At 45.8% G+C, this 16,992-nt stretch overlaps 1 protein-coding gene across 4 annotated transcripts in view; it reads left to right on the top strand.

The window, feature by feature from the left end:
• TTYH3 (tweety family member 3) overlaps window positions 1-16,992 on the top strand; it is a 74,831-nt gene that overhangs the window by 51,623 nt on the left and 6,216 nt on the right. For 2 of the 4 annotated variants that reach the window (XM_053957703.1, XM_053957706.1), the window contains exons 8-14: window positions 4,493-4,548; window positions 5,823-5,915; window positions 6,035-6,127; window positions 6,861-6,997; window positions 8,891-9,067; window positions 9,952-10,027; window positions 12,116-12,217. In XM_053957703.1, coding sequence (XP_053813678.1) covers window positions 4,493-4,548; window positions 5,823-5,915; window positions 6,035-6,127; window positions 6,861-6,997; window positions 8,891-9,067; window positions 9,952-10,027; window positions 12,116-12,196 — 713 coding nt within the window. In that variant the 3' untranslated portion in view covers window positions 12,197-12,217. The remainder of the gene's footprint in view (window positions 1-4,492; window positions 4,549-5,822; window positions 5,916-6,034; window positions 6,128-6,860; window positions 6,998-8,890; window positions 9,068-9,951; window positions 10,028-12,115; window positions 12,218-16,992) is intronic. The other 2 variants (XM_053957704.1, XM_053957705.1) reach the window with 2 other exon arrangements.

Here is a 16,992-nt window from a genome sequence, read left to right as displayed (position 1 = left end):
AGCACCTTTTCTTTTCTCCAGAAGGAAATCTGTCCAACTTCTGAGCCTTTGCACCAGGCAGGTGCCTGGGAGATGATTGAATCTTCTGTCTTCCCCTGTGGGTTTTCACTGCTCTGTCATAGTTATGGAAAGAGCTCTTGGTCCCCAATGCTGAATCTTCCCATGCATCTGAGCAGGAAGGAAAATGATGACATGATTACTACAGTGTGGTAATTACACTTTAATCCCAATAAAACTTCTTTAAAAGTCCGGAATAAGTGTTGGTATCCCTTGGCTGCAGATTGTAGCAGCTGCTTTGTGATCAGCTGAGCCATATGTAGGACAGTGAGGAGCTCCAGGAGACAGGGACAGGCTGGAGCAGCATCGATGCTGTCCTCTCAGAGGAAGAGGTGCTGTTTGAAAGCCCCTGGTTCTGGTGCTTTGTGCTCTCTGGGTTGCTGTCTCTGCTTTTTGGATGATGTTCTCCAACTTTAATAGCAGTACAGACACACTAAAGGAGAGTGTGGGTGGAGGTCATGGAGGAAGAATCCACGGGGAGTTATCACAGATGTAGGAATCACATTTGCTGTGAGAATCACTTCAGCTGAAGCTGGCCTGAGAGTCTTGCTGAGGTACCTGCTTCTGGCCAGGGCTGGGGTCTGGCATGCTGGGCTGGGTGCTGCCATCTAACTTTAAGGATATAAGAACCAACTTAGTAATCCTAAGAAGCTTGGGTAGTGCTGAGTCAGTTTTTCTCTTTAATCACTACTTTTAGTTGCTGCTGTTACATACAATGTATTCTAAGGTTCTCTATGCTCTGACATTCAGACTGGGACTGAGTCATCAATATTTGCAATGTGTTTTTGCTGGTGGTGGTTGTAGTTTTCACAGAAAAATAACTGAGTTGAATACTGGGCAACTAGTATGTTAATATTTTTGTTTATGTATTAATTGCTGTTTTCAAACCTAAGTGGAATTAATGGAGCTGAGAATAATCTTATTAAGTCCATTATTACTGTCATGTTTTTAGCTAGAGAAGTTCTTGTTTTGCAGATAAAATGTGCTGCATTAAAAAAATGATGGGGGGCGAAAAGGGAGGCAAAGAACTTTAATGCAGGCTTTTGGGAGAAGCAAATACTTAAATAATTTTGCAGAAGATGCTGCCTAACTCACCCTGTATTCATTAACTGAGGTAAAGCCAATGGAATTGAACAGTGCCTGTATAATCAACTCCTGCTGCTAGTAAAAAGACTTGGTGCAGCCAAGATGTTTATTTTCAAAGCAGGAGGCCATCTTCTAGTCCCATTCTTTTTCACTGATATTATGTTATTATCAGATGACTTGTTGCATAAAATTAAATAAAAAGGCACAATCTGTCTAAACAACAGGAAGAGCTTTCTCCAGATTCTCTTCCCAGAAATCTGCATGGTGAACAGGCACTCTCTTCATCTGAGGGAGCTGTGAACCTCAGGGGATGGATAATGGAGCCTTTTAGCTGCGATCCAGCCCAGCTGGTCAGGCTGGATGCTGAGGCTGAGCTGCTCAGATCTGAGCAGGAAGGGTTCTTGTTGTGCCCAGCCTCCTGATTGGCCTCCCACTGATGCAATCTCAGAAGTCCAGAGCTGAATCAAAGAACTGACACCATCAGCACCTCTGTTTCCTCTCTAGAAGTAAGATGAGGACAAAGCCTCAGGTGGGGCAGTGGTGTCTGCACAGTTATTACCTGAGCTCAGAGTACACTGCAGGAAAGAGTTTGCCCAAAGAACTGCTCTTGAGAATCCTGCTGAGCTGGTGTTGGCATTGAGAAGCTGTTTTCCTGCCTGGTGTTGTTGGACTCCTGATTAGCAGAAAGCTTTGAGTGGAGGGCAAATGGGACAGTTACAAGCTCTTTGCTTTCACTAGTACAAGAATAGGATGTATCAGAGAAATTAAATATTATGCAGAATAAATATGCAAATATTATGCACCTCTGCTGTCAGACTGGTGCCTTGGGGAAACAAATCTCCTGGTGGAGAACCTTACCTGGGCAAGAAACTCCAGCCAAAAGAGCTGCCTCCTTTGACACCACAGATGCCTTCTCTGATGATTGAACCCTCAGAGACAGCCTCATCTGGGTGTATAGGTAAAATGAGCACTGCTAAGAGAATGTTCAATTAGAGATGAAGAAGAGCAGGGAAAAGCTGTTCTAGGTGTGAGGATTTTTTTTGGAGCTAGGATCTTTTTTTCTCATTGCTCTCTACAGACCTCACTGCCTTTTGGCAGGTGCATAATACCATTTTTGCATTTTGGCTGGGCTTTGAAGTGAGTAGTAGGTCTCCATGGTTGCAGAAGCAGTAAGTAGTTCTAGCAGCTGAAGCTGTCTTTAGTAGGAAGCTCTTCCTTCCTTTCTAGGAAAAACAGATTTTGCAAAAATAAAGCATTTTAGGTGGTTCCCTTCCTTGCCTTGTGCTCCCACAATGCCTGTGCACCAGGAGTGAGTCAGGAGGATTGCTGCTAGCAACAGCAGGCATGGGCAGCTACAGATGTGACCCTGCCTAACCCTTCTGCTATGAACTAGATTGCCTAAAGGCCAGCTTCAAAACTCAGATCAACCTTTAGGAATTTTCCTTGAGAGGAAAATGCACCAGAAAGATAATTATAGAAAGAAATTGCCTGGAGCTGTTAGCAAAGTGCAAAGGATGGATTAGTGTAGCTGCTTTCTGGTCAGAAATATGAGATTTGGTGATGCACAGGATAGCCTCCACCAGGTTTAAAACAGGTGAAGGTGCCTCCTGCTCCTTCCTCTTTTCCTGGTGGCATGGAGGCAGGGGACAGGATCCTCTTAATTTCCAGGCTTTGCAGTACAGGATCACCTGGAGGCAGCTCCTCTGCCTGTTGTAGCCATAGATTTCAAGCACCACAGCTCGGGTTCAGTGCAGGGCAAAGCTGCTCCTGATGGCTGTGCCATTTTGGGAAGCATGTTTTATGTAGAGTGTCACACTTGTCAGCAGCAAAGCCAGTGCTACCACAGTGAATCCTTGTTGATCCTGCCTGCCAGGGTGAAGCAAGGCAAGCATTTATTTCACTGTACTGCTTTTTGCTTCACTTGTAACCAGCATTCTTTATCCTGAGCTTACAAGCTGCAAACTATGATATCAGGTGCTCTCATCTCTAATCTGCCCACCAGGGATGATCCAGAAGGCCCTCAAGAAACATTTCTAGAGCTGTGCATTAGCAGTATGTCATGCAACTTATTGCACTTAAAAAGGCGACGTAAACTTGACACCACTGTGGGAGCTTAGGAGAAACTTGTAGTGGTTTGTTGGTTTAAAATAAATAGGTGACAAGATCATGGCTCCTTTGGGGGTCACCACGTGTGATGCTGTGGGTTGCTGTTGTCCCAGTGCAGGTGTGTTTTAATCCATTTTCACACAGCCATTGTGTGTGATTTATGAGCCAGGGAGGAGCAGCCCTTTCCTTGGCTCAGTGCTTGTGGACAGTCACTTCTGTGGTCTGCCCAAAGTGAGGCACAAAGCAGCTCTTGCTGCCCTCCTGTCTGCCCAGAATTTGCTAATTGCTGTTTAGAGGCTTGGCTGGGGAGGTGTAAGTTGTCCCAGAGAAAGGGTCGGTGGGAGGGAGATGGAGCAGCTGGCAGGAGCTGCCCCAGAGCAGGCTAATGAATTATAAATAACAGCTGTCAGCTTGCATTGCCAGCACACAGGGGCTGACAGGCTGTGCTGTAGCACTCGGTCTCCAGCGTGCTGCCTTGCCAAAAGGTGCATTCAATATTTATGGGAAGCGTGGCAGAGTCAGGATGCAGGCAGGTCTGCTTCCTTCACAGCTCTGCTTGCTTCTGGTCGTGCCTTTTTACTGATTTCTGAGTTGGGACTCATCAGAATAGCTGTGCCGCCTGGAATATGCATTACTGAAAGTCACAGACAGAGGATTAAAAAGAAGGAAAAGATGCCGGTGGAGGGGGAATGCAGAGGGTTTGTGTGTTTTAGGGCTTTTGTAGTCTGTACCATGCTAACATCACCCTTGATTTTGCTGAGCTGGCATGCTCATATTCATCTGAAGAGGAACTGTAAATGTTTGAGGAATAATCTAAAGGTATTTGGATGATCAAGTCTTTCAGAGCTTCCTTCCTTGATACCCTTATTGAGGATGGCAGGGGAAAGCCTGGTATTTGTAATTTGTGTGTACTGGCAGTTGTTGTAGTATTGCAGAGGGCTCATGAGGGCACCAGGCTGGCTTGAATGAAGAGGATCACAGCTGTGTCTTCAAGCCTGGAAACAAATGATGTTGTTAGCAGAGCACAGTAACAGCCTTATCTGGAAGTTCATGAGTATATCTTTGCTGTACTGTAGCTGAACTTGTCCTAGACTGAAGTCTTGTCTTGGGTTTATGTGCTGGATGGTGCCAACTTCTGAATAAAACTTTCTCAGTGTTCCATCTCACTTTAAGTGGAGCAGACCCATACTGCAAAGCTGGGGTGATGTGTCTGCCCTGACTTTCTTCTCTTGTGTCTTCACAGAGACTCTCCGCTATTACATGACCTGTAGTGCTGGGTACCCCAACCCTTTCCAGCAGGTGAGTGTAAGCACCCTAACTCCTTCCAGCCCTGGGTCTGCTCACCCTGCAGGGTGCAGGTGAAGTGCTCTTGGTGCAGCATGCAGCCAGTTACAGGGTGTTTGCTTTAGGGAGCACTCTGCCTGTTGGTAAAGCTTTGGCAGCTGCTTCCCAGCTGTGCAGGAGGTGGCACTGTGATTTAGTGAGGAGTTTAATTTCATCACCACCTGCACAGCTTCAGGTCCAGGACACCCCTTAGAAGGGCATGTGTGTAATGTGGTGAGGGCCATGTCTTTGTTGGTGGTACCTCTGTTTACAAGGCACTTGTCTAAAGAGCAGCAATGTGGAGACACAGCACCACAATTAATGCCAGGTTGGGAAACTCTGTAATTCCTGCTTTGAATCTCTTCTTCAAGGTTCTTTTGGGTTAAACAGTGGTAACACTCCACTCCCAAAATGCAATTGCTTCTGTGGGTGAAGGAGTGCTTTCCACAGATGCCTCTTACAAATCTTTGAACATCCAAGGGATTTATCCTAAAGTATAAATGTGAGTCATTATTCTTTTGTGTGGGGGCAGAAGAACAGCACCTGGGCCCATTCCAAACTTGGTCGTGTTCATCAGAGGCCAGAACGGGCCCACACCACCCACCATTTGGCAGACACCAGCTGCTTCACCCTTTATATGTAGGATTTTTTTAAAATCTTGTCTTCCTCTCTTTTAAAGGGTGGGGTAAGAACACTTGGGGCTGTGGTTTGATGCACCTCTGCCATCTGTTGCATTTCTGGTTGCTCTGTGTACTCCCTGACATGCTATTGCATGTGAAATGGTGCTTTAAAGGGATGTGAAGGCTGCATCCTAAAACAAACAACTTCCACTGTTAACTTTGTCTTTTTCATCCATCTGATTTAGTAAAAAAATCCAGCTGTGTTCTGTGGTGAGAACTTGAGTGCTTTGTGTCTTTTCTTTCTCCTTCCCTTCTGTCCTAGAGCCAGCCCCAGCTGTGTGTACATTTTTTGTGTATGTATTTTGTTCTTTGTTTGTGGGTTTGTGTTTTTTGGATTTTTTTTTTCCTTTTGGTTCTTCCCTTCTCCTCTTCTCCCTGTCTGTACTTCTTCCAGTTTGCTAAAGGTCAAACTTAACCCTATTGCAGCTGCACTCATGTCACTTGGGACATCTTTAACTAGTACAGATGATACTTCAGTATTTGGGAAATAGGATTTCAGTCTTTTCCCAGGAGATCTGTTGGCCCATGTGGCCTGAACTGCTGAAACATTGCATGTTTTGTGTTGAGCAGAAGCTGTCAGGAAGTCACAAGGCTTTGGTAGAAATGCAGGACGATGTATTGGAACTGATGAGGTCAGCGAGCAAAGAGCACCCCACCTCCAAGGTAAGTCTCCTCAAGTTTGCTCTCCCTGTTCTTTGGGGCTTCCCTCAACTTTGTACAGAACCCAGGACCAGCTCCTGCCAGACATTCCCTTGCACTAATCATTGGCTGCTTGTTTGCAGGAGTACCTTACTCGGATCCAGGAGGTTCTGAATTCAACAGAGGTCAACTTGCAGCAGCTGACAGCTTTAGTAGACTGTCGGAGTCTGCACTTGGTGAGTTCTTGGTAACTGGGCTTGAGCTAAGAAAGAGCAAAGGGAGTGTAGAGCCTTTATTGGTTTGGAGCTCCCAACCTCTGGTGGAAGTTGACAACAGCTTTTTACTCATTGGTTATAGCAGAAAGGGGAATGAGAATTTGGATCAAGTTAGCTTTGAGTTTAAAGATCAACACAGGAAGGTAGATAACATGCCTTCATACATCTACAGGCTGCAGCCAGAGGCCTTCAGGTTTGGGTTTTTTGCATATAGCAAATAACTTGTTGCCTTTCCATGGAGTGCAGTGCCTCAGAGCACTTAGAGCAGTGTAGCAGGGCCTTGCTGTTGTCCTCACTGCCTCTCTAAAGGCAGAGACACAGACAGTTCATGCTTCTGTCCTTGGGCATGGGACACTGTGAGGGAGTTGAAAGGCTTAATGAAAAATGTTATATCTTCATTTGGGTGGATAAGTTTGCCTTGGCTGTTTATTTTTCCTCCTCTTAAAGTCTTACTGTGGGCGGTTGAAAATATTTCTATGACTAAATCCAAGCTGGTCTTTGTGAGGGGAAACAAGGGTTAGATTATTTATAAAAAGCGCTTGAGTCCCTGAAATTAAAATAGAAATATGCTCTAGAAAAGGGAGGGTGATGTCTCTAAGTTGTTTCAGAGAGTGTAGTCTGGAGAAGGGTTTTGAGTAAGAGCTCCATGTTAACTCTGCAGTGATCAGCAAACTCTGCTCCTTTCTCTCTGCAGGATTACGTCCAGGCTCTGACAGGCTTCTGCTATGATGGAGTGGAAGGCCTCATCTACCTGGTTCTCTTCTCCTTTGTCACAGCCCTCATGTTCAGTTCCATTGTCTGCAGTGTCCCACACACTTGGCAGCAAAAGAGGTACAGAGAGGGTTTAGATCCTGTAGCATTGTAGGGCTCTTTCCCAGTGAAGACTGGCTATTGGATTTGTGCCCATGAGCATATGGAGTTCATTCCCACATGATCCCAGGAGTTTGAGGGATGAGGCTTTATAAGCACAGGTCTAACAGAAAAATAATATGGTTGTGTTTTGCTCTGGCTGTGGTTGATACTAACATCTGAGCCTTATTGCACTGGGATACTCTGTGTGCAGAGTATTCAGTACACTGCAGGACTGTGAGTCAAGGCACATGAATGATTATAGCTGTAATACAGAGGTAATGCTTGAACTATTGCTCTCTCTGTAAAGTTCTTGTTCTCTTACATTGTCTTGAGGCATTTGTTCTACTATGGGGAAGAGAATTGGAATAAGAAGCAGTTTACACTTGCCTTTGTAGCTTTGCTCGTGCTGAGGTGACTGACTTGCGTAGATAATGGAAAGCAGAAACTGTCTTGTTGTCAACAACATGGGCAGGTGAGGGGCACTTGCAAATTGGAACTGGTATTAATGATGATAACCAGATTAATCAGTAAGTCTTTAGCAAACCTCTGCACCACTGACTGGGTGCTGCACCACGGGCAGCTGTTGAAATGGCATTGAGTTTTCTACTCTTGCAGAAGGGCAAGAGAATGCAGCACATTCTCTTCTGTGGTCCTGATTTTTGTGGTAAAATAGAAGGCCCTGAACAACAGCAGGAAGCCAGAGCTAGCCCAGCCTGCAGTGCCCACAGAGAAGTGGCCTTAGGAAGTGTCAGAATAGCCCCTGAGACTGTGGCTCACCTCTTCCACAGCTGCAGAGCCCTTACCACGAAGAGCACGGCAATCTGCCTGTTGGAAGGAGAAAGGTTTGGTGGCATCTCCTGTGCTGCCTCCCCCGCGGGCTGCTGCCTGCCCTGCAGGCTCAGGCTGCTGCTGTGAACTGAAGGGTTCCCTCTTGCATTCCCTGGAGCACCATTTGTCCCTCAGCCTCCCTCTGGGCAGTGGAGAGTGTCATGGTTTATTGCCTGTAAGAGACTGTGCAGGCTGCAATCCCTCGATCTTCAGTGCCACCGTGTGGTGCAGAAGCTGCAGGTGATGTTTGGGTGGTTCTGGTGATGTCCATGCTGTGTAGAACCTTTCACTAGCTTTAAGCACAGATTAAATATATTTCAGACCATGGTGCTCCACCCCCTAATTAGGGAGATGAAATAGCAGTGTGTATTATGTAGGAGGGGCAAGAGAATACCATGGGAAGGCAGAGGGAACCAGCTGGCAAACAGTTCTGCTCTCCATTGATTTAAAATCCTGGCATTTTTGAGAAGATAAAGCCTTTAGACACAAACTTTGCAACTTAGTCTATGTAAAGACTTCTGTGATTTTGCTAGAAGCTGAAGCAGACCCTTTGCCACCAGAATGGGATTTCAAAGAAGTCTACAGAGGTTTATCCTTAAGAGCTCTTTGGACGTGTCTACAGGAAATGGAAGGACACAGACTGCAGTTTTGAAGGATGTTTCTGTGGGGTGCATGGCACTAGATCCCCATTGCCTCTCTTTTTTGTTGTTTGAGGGGTTTTTTAGCGCTGTACACTGTGGGATGTGTATCCATGCTCTGGTTGTACAGCTGGGCAGCGCTGCGTGCCAAGCCCTGAGCAAAGCCTGTAGGGAGGCTGGAGGGGATCACGCAGTGTGCACCTCCAGATGGGATCTGTGGGAGGTCTGAGTCACTGTGGTGTGGGCTGTGTTTCACACTGCCACCCTGAGGCATCCCAAACGGGTACGAACGTGGAGGATGTGGAAGATGACTGGGAGGTTCCTAGGATTACCATGGTTTCCTGCAAACCCCACCATGTGGGGGTCATTGTAGGGTTCTAGGAGGAACTTTTTCTCCTTCTTGCAGAGGCTCAGATGATGATGGGGAAGAAGAATCAGCTGCTCAAGGGAGTAGACAGACACACGATAATCTGTACAGAGTGCACATGCCCAGCCTCTATAGCTGTGGGAGTAGTTATGGCAGTGAGACCAGCATCCCTGCAGCAGCACACACAGTCAGCAATGCTCCCGTCACGGAGTACATGTGAGTATCCCCAAGGAAGCTTCTCCACATTGCTTCCTTCTCACCTCTCTTGGCTCAAGTGCTGCAAGGTTGGCACTTCTGACCAGGTGGTAAAAAGCAGTGAAGGATTTTGTTTTCTGATTGGCATCTAGTGGGAGAAGGGAATAGCTTGAAAGTGCTGCACTAAGAGGAGGTTTGTGTAGACAGCATGCTCCAAAATGTGAACAGCTTTGTGCTCCAGGACTCAGGAAAATGTCTAAAGAAAAGAAGCAGGAAAGTATTGTCGGGGCTGATTACTACACAGTGATCCTGATCACCAGAGGACTTAATTCTTCACACAGAGCAGTCTTGCCAGAAGCCTCCCAAAAGACTGAGAGCCAAGGAAAAAACCTGTGGGCTCTCTCTTTCTACAGTATTTGCAGTCACCTGTGACATCTGTTGCAGTTTGGAGCTACCTAGTCCAGGTGGGATCTTCAGAGTTTTCTCCAGAAGTTCCCAACCCTGATTACATTTTGACTATCATCAGGGCCCATCTTTTTTTGGGCTGCCACATCATTTTGTTTATCCCCTCAGACATTGTCCTCATTTTATCTCCATTTCTGCCACTTGGCAGTTCTGATGCTGCAGGGAGGCAGATTTTCACAAGGCCCTATTTTTAAATCACTTGATGTGATTCATTGTGGGCCCTTCTGAGTAAGAATGTAAAAATAGTGCTCAGTCTGAGGAAAACTATGATAGCTTTATGCTCTTGTCTGAAAAGGGGGCCTGTAAGAAAAGCTTTGAAGGAGACTGACCTGATACAGTAGTTCTGGGGGTGAGGATGCTCTGTCCTGGGTCCCCATCAGAGACCCTCCCCAGAGAAGCATGGCACGTGCCCCGTTACCATGTGTGTCTTCCTTTCCTAGGAGCCAGAATGCAAATTTCCAGAACCCCCGTTGCGAGAATACCCCGCTCATTGGCCGGGAGTCCCCACCTCCCTCAGTAAGTCTCTCTTTACTGCTCTTCTCTGCTTCAGCAACTTTGGGGAATACACGTTTGCCACTCCTGTGTACTCCCAAGGGAGCTGATTGTGCAGCCAAACACAGGATCTGGCCCATAAATGGCAGCAGCTTGAATAGACAAGCTATGTCTCACCTGCCATAGAGAATAAAACCCTGCTATGCTACTTTGGACATTGCACAAGAAAAGACTAAATCAAACTCAATTAACACTGGTAATCCTATGGGCCCAGTCCTGCCACCACTGAAGTGCATGAGTATCTTGATGGGTGACTTCAGCAGGATGATTCACTTGCATGCAGTGTACTTGCTATCTGTGCCATTGGTTCCTCAAGTTTAAAAAGTTCATACTATAAATTCAGAGTTATTGCTGAACCTCTCTCCTTAATCTGCCCTAAAGAGATGGTAGGATGAAACCTGTATTATTTTTTGTTGAGATTTTTTTTTTAAATCTTTCTTTCACAACTGTTTTACTTTCTTTGAAATCTATTTTTGTATTTAATTTCCTATGGAGGAAAAAAAAGAAACTTTCATGGAAGGTTTTGGTATTTGGAGTGGCCTGATAGCCACTTCTGTATGCTGGATAAAACATGGGCTTGTCTTCATGTCTGGGTAAGAACTAAATGAATCTTGCCCTCCCTCAGTGGATCCTGTAAACCTGATTTACAGCAGAACCTGGAGAACATGCCATCCCAGTGCTCATTAACTTGGTGGTGTGATTACAGAGGATGAGTAGTAAGATGCCTAATGATCAACCAGTCTTCAGGTATAGGTAAAGAAAATACTCTCTGTGGTGCCTGGCTCAAATTGATGGGAAGGGGAGGAAGAGGAGGTTGGCAGATGAAGGAGTAGAAATTGTGGTGGAAATGAGGGCGTCACATTCATGGTTTCACTTCAAGAGGATCAGTTCATCTTGCTGTAGAGGAAGTGGAAATGTGCAGAGTTGATCCTTGTCTCTGTCCTTGGCCAGATGTCTTCCACCCTTCCCAGAGAGGTGGACGTTCCCCTTCCCCGTTTCCTGCCCCCGTGCTCTGATCGCGAGCTCTGGTCGCGTTATCCGCTCTCAGCAGTGAGAAGGGCTCAGCAGAATCCCTGACCTGCTGCACTGCTGGTGTTTCCTGGGGCAGAAGGGCACTGTCCCTCTGGTACTGCCAGGGCACGTGTTCCTTCCATGTCCTGCTTCCCCTTGCCCTACAGCTCTTCTGCTTCAGAGAAAGCACATTCCCTTCCACGGGGCTGGAGTGAGGCAAGAAGTTCCCTGGTTCTTCAGTAGCTGTCTGTGTCAATACCCTGAGTGGGAGTCTGAGTCCTGGTGCCTTAGGCTGGGGTTTGGGAGTAGATAAAGGGTTTTTTCCTTCAGAATTGAGTTGGCAGCCATCAGTGTGGGCTGTGGGGAAGTGCAGGAGCTGGAGAGAATGAGGGAGCAGCACTGCACCCATAGAAAAGGGAGCTTCTCCCCAGATGAGAAAGGGAACCAGGCTATAGGGTAAATGTGTTTCCTGGAGGGATGTAGTAGACAGGCAGTGGAGAGAAGAAAAATGCTTTCTATTCTCATATTGGCAGGCAACAGGGAAAGGCTTTTCTGGGATTTTTGTATTTGCAGCTCTCTGTAGCAGGTGGCTGAGACCATACTGAGGCAGAAGGAATGGTAACTTTTCATAGCAAATTGTCTGTGGGAGGAGAGAGACGAAAAGGGAATACCAATGCACACATCCCTGCCTCTTTTTGGGAGGGAGGAAAGGGAGATGACCATCCAAGAAGGCTATGTCCAGTGGGCAGACAGAGCTGACCTATTCCATTTAGCTTTCTGTGAACAGATGGTGAAAACTGAGATGTGATGATCCTGCTGCATTGTTTGTCCGTTACTTTTCCTGGCTTTTTGTTCGTTTGTTTGTGTTTTTCCTTCTCTCATTCCTTCTGATTTCTCCTTCTTGCCACAGGGATATTCCCTTAGGGTGGTAGTGCCCGCCTTGTCGCTGACACACACCACGGTTTCACTTGCTTGCACTGTGTTTTTCATGCACGTTGAGGCTGCACTCTCTTTTTCTCTCTCTTTCTTGCGTCATCACAGTTGTATTTGGCTGCCATGGACAGTAGCAGCCATATGAGCTGGCAGCTTAAGCCCTCGGACAGTGCACGGACATACTGGTAACAGCGCCCGCAAATGGAACAGGTACTGCAACAAAGGTCCTTCTTGCTCAACCCCTTCTCCACTCCCAACCGCTCCCTTCATCCCTGCACTCTTTATCCCAGGCCAGTGCCTTTTATTTCTTCACATTCCTTCCCTCTGCACCTCCCACCCCATTCCCTCCTGCCAAGGGTGAAATTGAGAATCCGTTTTGGCTCTGGTGCAGACTCAAGGAGCAGGATCGACCTTCTAGAGGCTTCTGGTGCACCCTGTGAGGGTTACAGGTGCCTGTGCCTCACAAAAGCCACCTCACAGCAGCTTCAGCTTGGATTCCACACTTCAGAACAGCTTGAACGCCAAGTGCTGAGTGCTGCTCAAATGTAGGAATAACCTTGCACTTCAGAAGCAACATGGAAGTTCTCCCATCACAAGAAGCCATTCTCTAGAAGTAAAGAGAACCAATCTAGCAGCACTTCAGTCAGGAATGGTTGTCTTAATTCAGCTTTTGGCTCTCCTTGAGCCCTGCTGCTGTTCTGCTTGTCCTCAGTAGTCATAACACCCAAACCCATCAATACCAACCTGCCATGAGCTTTTAGCTCATTTGTAGGATTTCTAATTTTAAACTGTCCAGAAGAGTTACTTCATTGCCTGTCAGATCTGTGTGCAGCTTTTCCTTTTATCATTACGTTTAAGGTCAGAAAGGAACAATTTTTTTTTTTAAAAAAAGCTTCCCTAAGGGTCCAGATATAATCACTAAGATCTGTTTCATTCTGTTTCAAGACTTTTTACTGTTTTGTTTGTTCTCTGTGTGTCCAAATCATCCCACCCATGTCCCACAGACTCTGTGAGCAGGGCCCTCCTAGCACCATTTCACTGTCTGCATTCCTCATGGGCTGCAGTTGCTGGTGTTCTCCAAGGCAGCCACTGTTTCCTCCCTCGTGACAAAGGCACGTGCCCACAGAAAGAGGTGGTGGTCTGCATTTCTGGGGGTTGTTAGCTTGGTTAAATACAGGGTATGCTTAGGGCTACCAGGCAACTCAGGTGGTGTGAAGGACAGTGCTCCTTCAAGGGAACAACGGCCACGCAGTGCCAGGAGGGTGCTGGTTCCAGCGGGAGCAGGGAGCCTGTTGCTTTTGGCTCATGCAGTCACATCTTGCATTCTCCTCCCAGAAATACATGTCCATAAAGCTGCTGCTGTTCTTTCTTCTCTGCTTCTTCTTGTTGGCACTTCTCTCAGCCCTGCAGTGGATTCCTTTCTGTTCTTGTTGGTGCTCGGTCTGCGTCCCTGCTGCTCCTTGCTCCCTGCCTGCCTGCCTGGGGACTGCTGGGAAGGGGCTGGATCGGGTGTCTTGATGCCTCTGCCTTGGTGCATGAATTGCCTGAAGCATGGTGCCAGCACCCTTGAAAGGCTCTCAGCTTTCTCCAGTCTTAAGTCTTGCTAAGACTGCTCCTGGGCCTCAGCTTGTGGTGGGTTTTCTGCTTTGTTGTTCCTGTAGGTGGTATTGTAGCAATGTTAGATGGATCTGTTCCATGAAATAAAATATTGGTGAGGGAGGGGAAATTCTAGGGCCTTCATTCTAGACTTGAAATCCCTGGGCTGGAACATGACCTGATCCCAGTCTGCACTGTCTTCTGTTTATCTATGGTCCCACCCGAGCTTAATGTGGCTGTCTGAAGGGCTATGGAAAAGGCACTGCATTCTTTCCAGGGCCTTAAAAACAAACAAAACCAACAGAAGCTCTGTTCTTTTGACTTGAAAGACTTAAGTCCCTTTGAATTAAGAACCCACTGGCTAGAATTAGCTGTTTCCCTGCATCTTGTACCTCCTATACATAATAACACCAAACCCTCTGTGTTTACTGTGCTCTAGCTGTTTGAGATCAACCTTTCAGAACTTGAATCCAGAAGCTTTGGTCTTTATTGCATTACCTGAACAGCTCTGGCAGGAAATCAAAGTCAGGGTAGCTCAAGAGAAATTCACGTGGGTTTTTAACCACAAATAGTAAATGGTTTGTACTCAGTCATGGTTTCATATGGTAAGTGATCTTTCAGCATAGCTTAGTTAGCTTTGAAGTACTCATGGATTTCACAGGAGTCAATAGAATTTATGGCCTCTAAAACGAACTGATTATTCCTTAAAATTAGGGTTTTTTTGCAACCAATGATTCCTTTGTGCCCAGGCTATGTGTGTTAAGTGCCTAACTAGTATGTGCTGGCAAACCACACCTATGAAAGTTTATACCTTCAACAAGGCTGAATGTGAAGCAGAGACTTCTATTTTCTTTGGAGAAATACAAAAATAGCCCTGTGTGCAATCAGCTGTGTTTGTTGGAGCTGGCTGGTAAGTGACTGAGAGGTGCTGTGTTGAATAGCACAGGCAACCAGCAGGAATGGGAACAAGAACTCTTTCAGGTGCCCTTCTTGGGGAAGCTGAGAGTGAGGTGGAGGTATGGGGTGAAACTTGTCCTCTGTGCTGTTTCTGAAAGGGTAAATGAGGGTGTAGAGGCACATGGCTACTTCCAGTGAGCGTGCTGGAAGAATGACTGAATTGTGCGTGTTCTTTAACCTTCTATGAAAGCTCCTCTTTAAAGGAAACTAAATGCAACTGTGAACCTGACAGCTGTGGGCCTCAGAGTGGAGTCCAAGCCCTCCTTGGTCTGAATTGTGCTTAGGCTTTCTGTCTTTAGAATCACTTTTTGAAGGAGTTAAAAACATAGTGATTTTTTTTTTTAAGCAACTGAAGACTTAATTACTTTAACTCTGGATAATACAGTCTGGTTTTCATATCCAAAAGTGGCAAGTGTCTGCTGATACGTCTTCATCTGCTGGCCTGTCCAGATGTTGGGACCTGTGTGTTCCACAGCATCTTTCCTCTGCTTCCCAGCAGAGGATGCAGAGAAGGAATGAGGAAGGACTGCAGCATGTGGAGAAAGCACTTGTACCTGGAGGGTGAAGCTGTGGCTGAGACCCAGAGCACGCTGAGAGAGCTGTGCTGTGAGAGGTGCACAGTGGACTGTTGGCTCTCTACTGCCAGGTTTCTGTCATACTTAGCATGGTCATTAAAAATACACATAACAGAAGGAGGAACTGGTTCAGTTGAACTGGGAAGAGGTACAAAGGTGCAGAAATCCTGAGTTAAGGAGAGAACATCAGCCCTAACTCTGACTACTCTGAGTCTTGATTTGTTCCTTGTGGTGGATTTGCAGGTAGGTTTGAATGTAAAATACTCTCTGCTTGACTCTGCAGATCTTGTGTTCCTGGTTACTTTGTTTTAGTGACACTTAAACAACTGTGGGTCTTTTATTTTGGAGGAAGGAGGGAGTTCTTTTCAGCTTCTCCTGCCATGATAGGTGTACTTTGTACATCTTTGAAATGCAATTCTTCAAGTGGTCCTCTTGATTTTAATGCTTTAAAGAAAGTTTATGTTGCATGTTGTGTGCTGAACCTATATGACTAGTCCAGAAAGATGCACCATAACCTTCCATTATCTGAGATTTTTTTTTTTTTCTAAGTACTTCTTACAAAACTTTAGCACCTGGAAAACTTCTCTGTTCATACTCATCTCCTGTCACATGTCACTACAGAGAATGCAAATGGAAAATGAGCATTTTTATTTCTTATATTTTTTATTTTTCCTTCTAAGGCCCTCTTCTTAGAGTGAGGCTTGGCTGGTAATTTCAGCATTGCACTACCTGAAATGTGCCCCACTTACTCAGTGAGAAAGTTCTTTGACTTCTAAACCTCTCTGAGCCTGTTGGGTTATTCTCCTATGTATTAATAACACCCTAAACTTTATTTCTGAAACAGTAATCACATTTAATAAACTGTATAGATTATTGTCCTTAAAGTAGCTCAGCTTGCTATTTTCTATCTTCTGCCCTCTCACTGACAAAAAATACATCTTAGAAAGAACAGATGTACCCTTTGTCTTCTAAATATAGATGCCATTTCTGGGCCAGAGTTTTATATTAAGATCCATGTTCTGAAAAAAGTTTTCCAATTATGGAAGACACTAAAAGCTGAGTGTGCAAGTAAGCCACAGGTGTCTTCATCTTGTGCTGCTGAGATCAGCACTGCCAGAGGAGCAGTTTCTCTCTTCTATTGTGCAGAGGTTCAACCCAGATCAGTCTTGGAAGGAAAACTGATAAAATACTGTTAGTTCTCTGAAAACCCCCATGGACAGCTGAGCTTTTGAGAGTCTAAAGATGCCTCATAATGTTCTTTCCCAGTGGGCAAGATAAATCACACCTCCTGGTGTGGAACTGCCTTTCGGTTGTCTCTGCCAGCTTAACTGGCTATTTTATGTGGTTTGGTTTAAGAGGTGATAAAAAGTCAGTATGCTGAAGAGCACTCTTGGGAAGTAAGCTGTGGATATTATGGAATTATTCAGGCTCCAGAGGGTATAAAAAGTAGGAATGAAATATCTGTCCTCATTGCTTGGTTGTTAATATTGTGGTAGCAGAGCCCAGAAGACATCGAGCACATTGGCATAAAGAGGCAAAGTCCTGTTCTTACTGCTGGATATTGTTCACGTGTTTTTCAGCTCATTATTCAAAGCTGAATGACACATGTTACCTCAGTAGCTTCTGGGAGCTGTTTTGAATTACCTTGCTTGGAATAAAAAAGAGAATAAGAGCAGCAGCACCACCTCCAAATCAAACTAACCTTCATCTTTCTGACTTGCTCTTCTCACCCCCACGCTGGAGTCTCATCTGCTGCTGCACAGTGCACAGCTTGGATCCCAAACCACAGTGGGCTGTCACCCACCTGATATCTTGCTAATATCATCCTGTTTGATGGCAGCCTGTTTCCAGCCTGAT

The sequence above is a fragment of the Vidua chalybeata genome, chromosome 16 (assembly GCF_026979565.1).
Source record: "Vidua chalybeata isolate OUT-0048 chromosome 16, bVidCha1 merged haplotype, whole genome shotgun sequence".
Classification (NCBI taxonomy): domain Eukaryota; kingdom Metazoa; phylum Chordata; class Aves; order Passeriformes; family Viduidae; genus Vidua; species Vidua chalybeata.
Note: the sequence above shows the minus strand (reverse complement) of the source record. Positions and strands in the feature narration are given on the sequence as shown.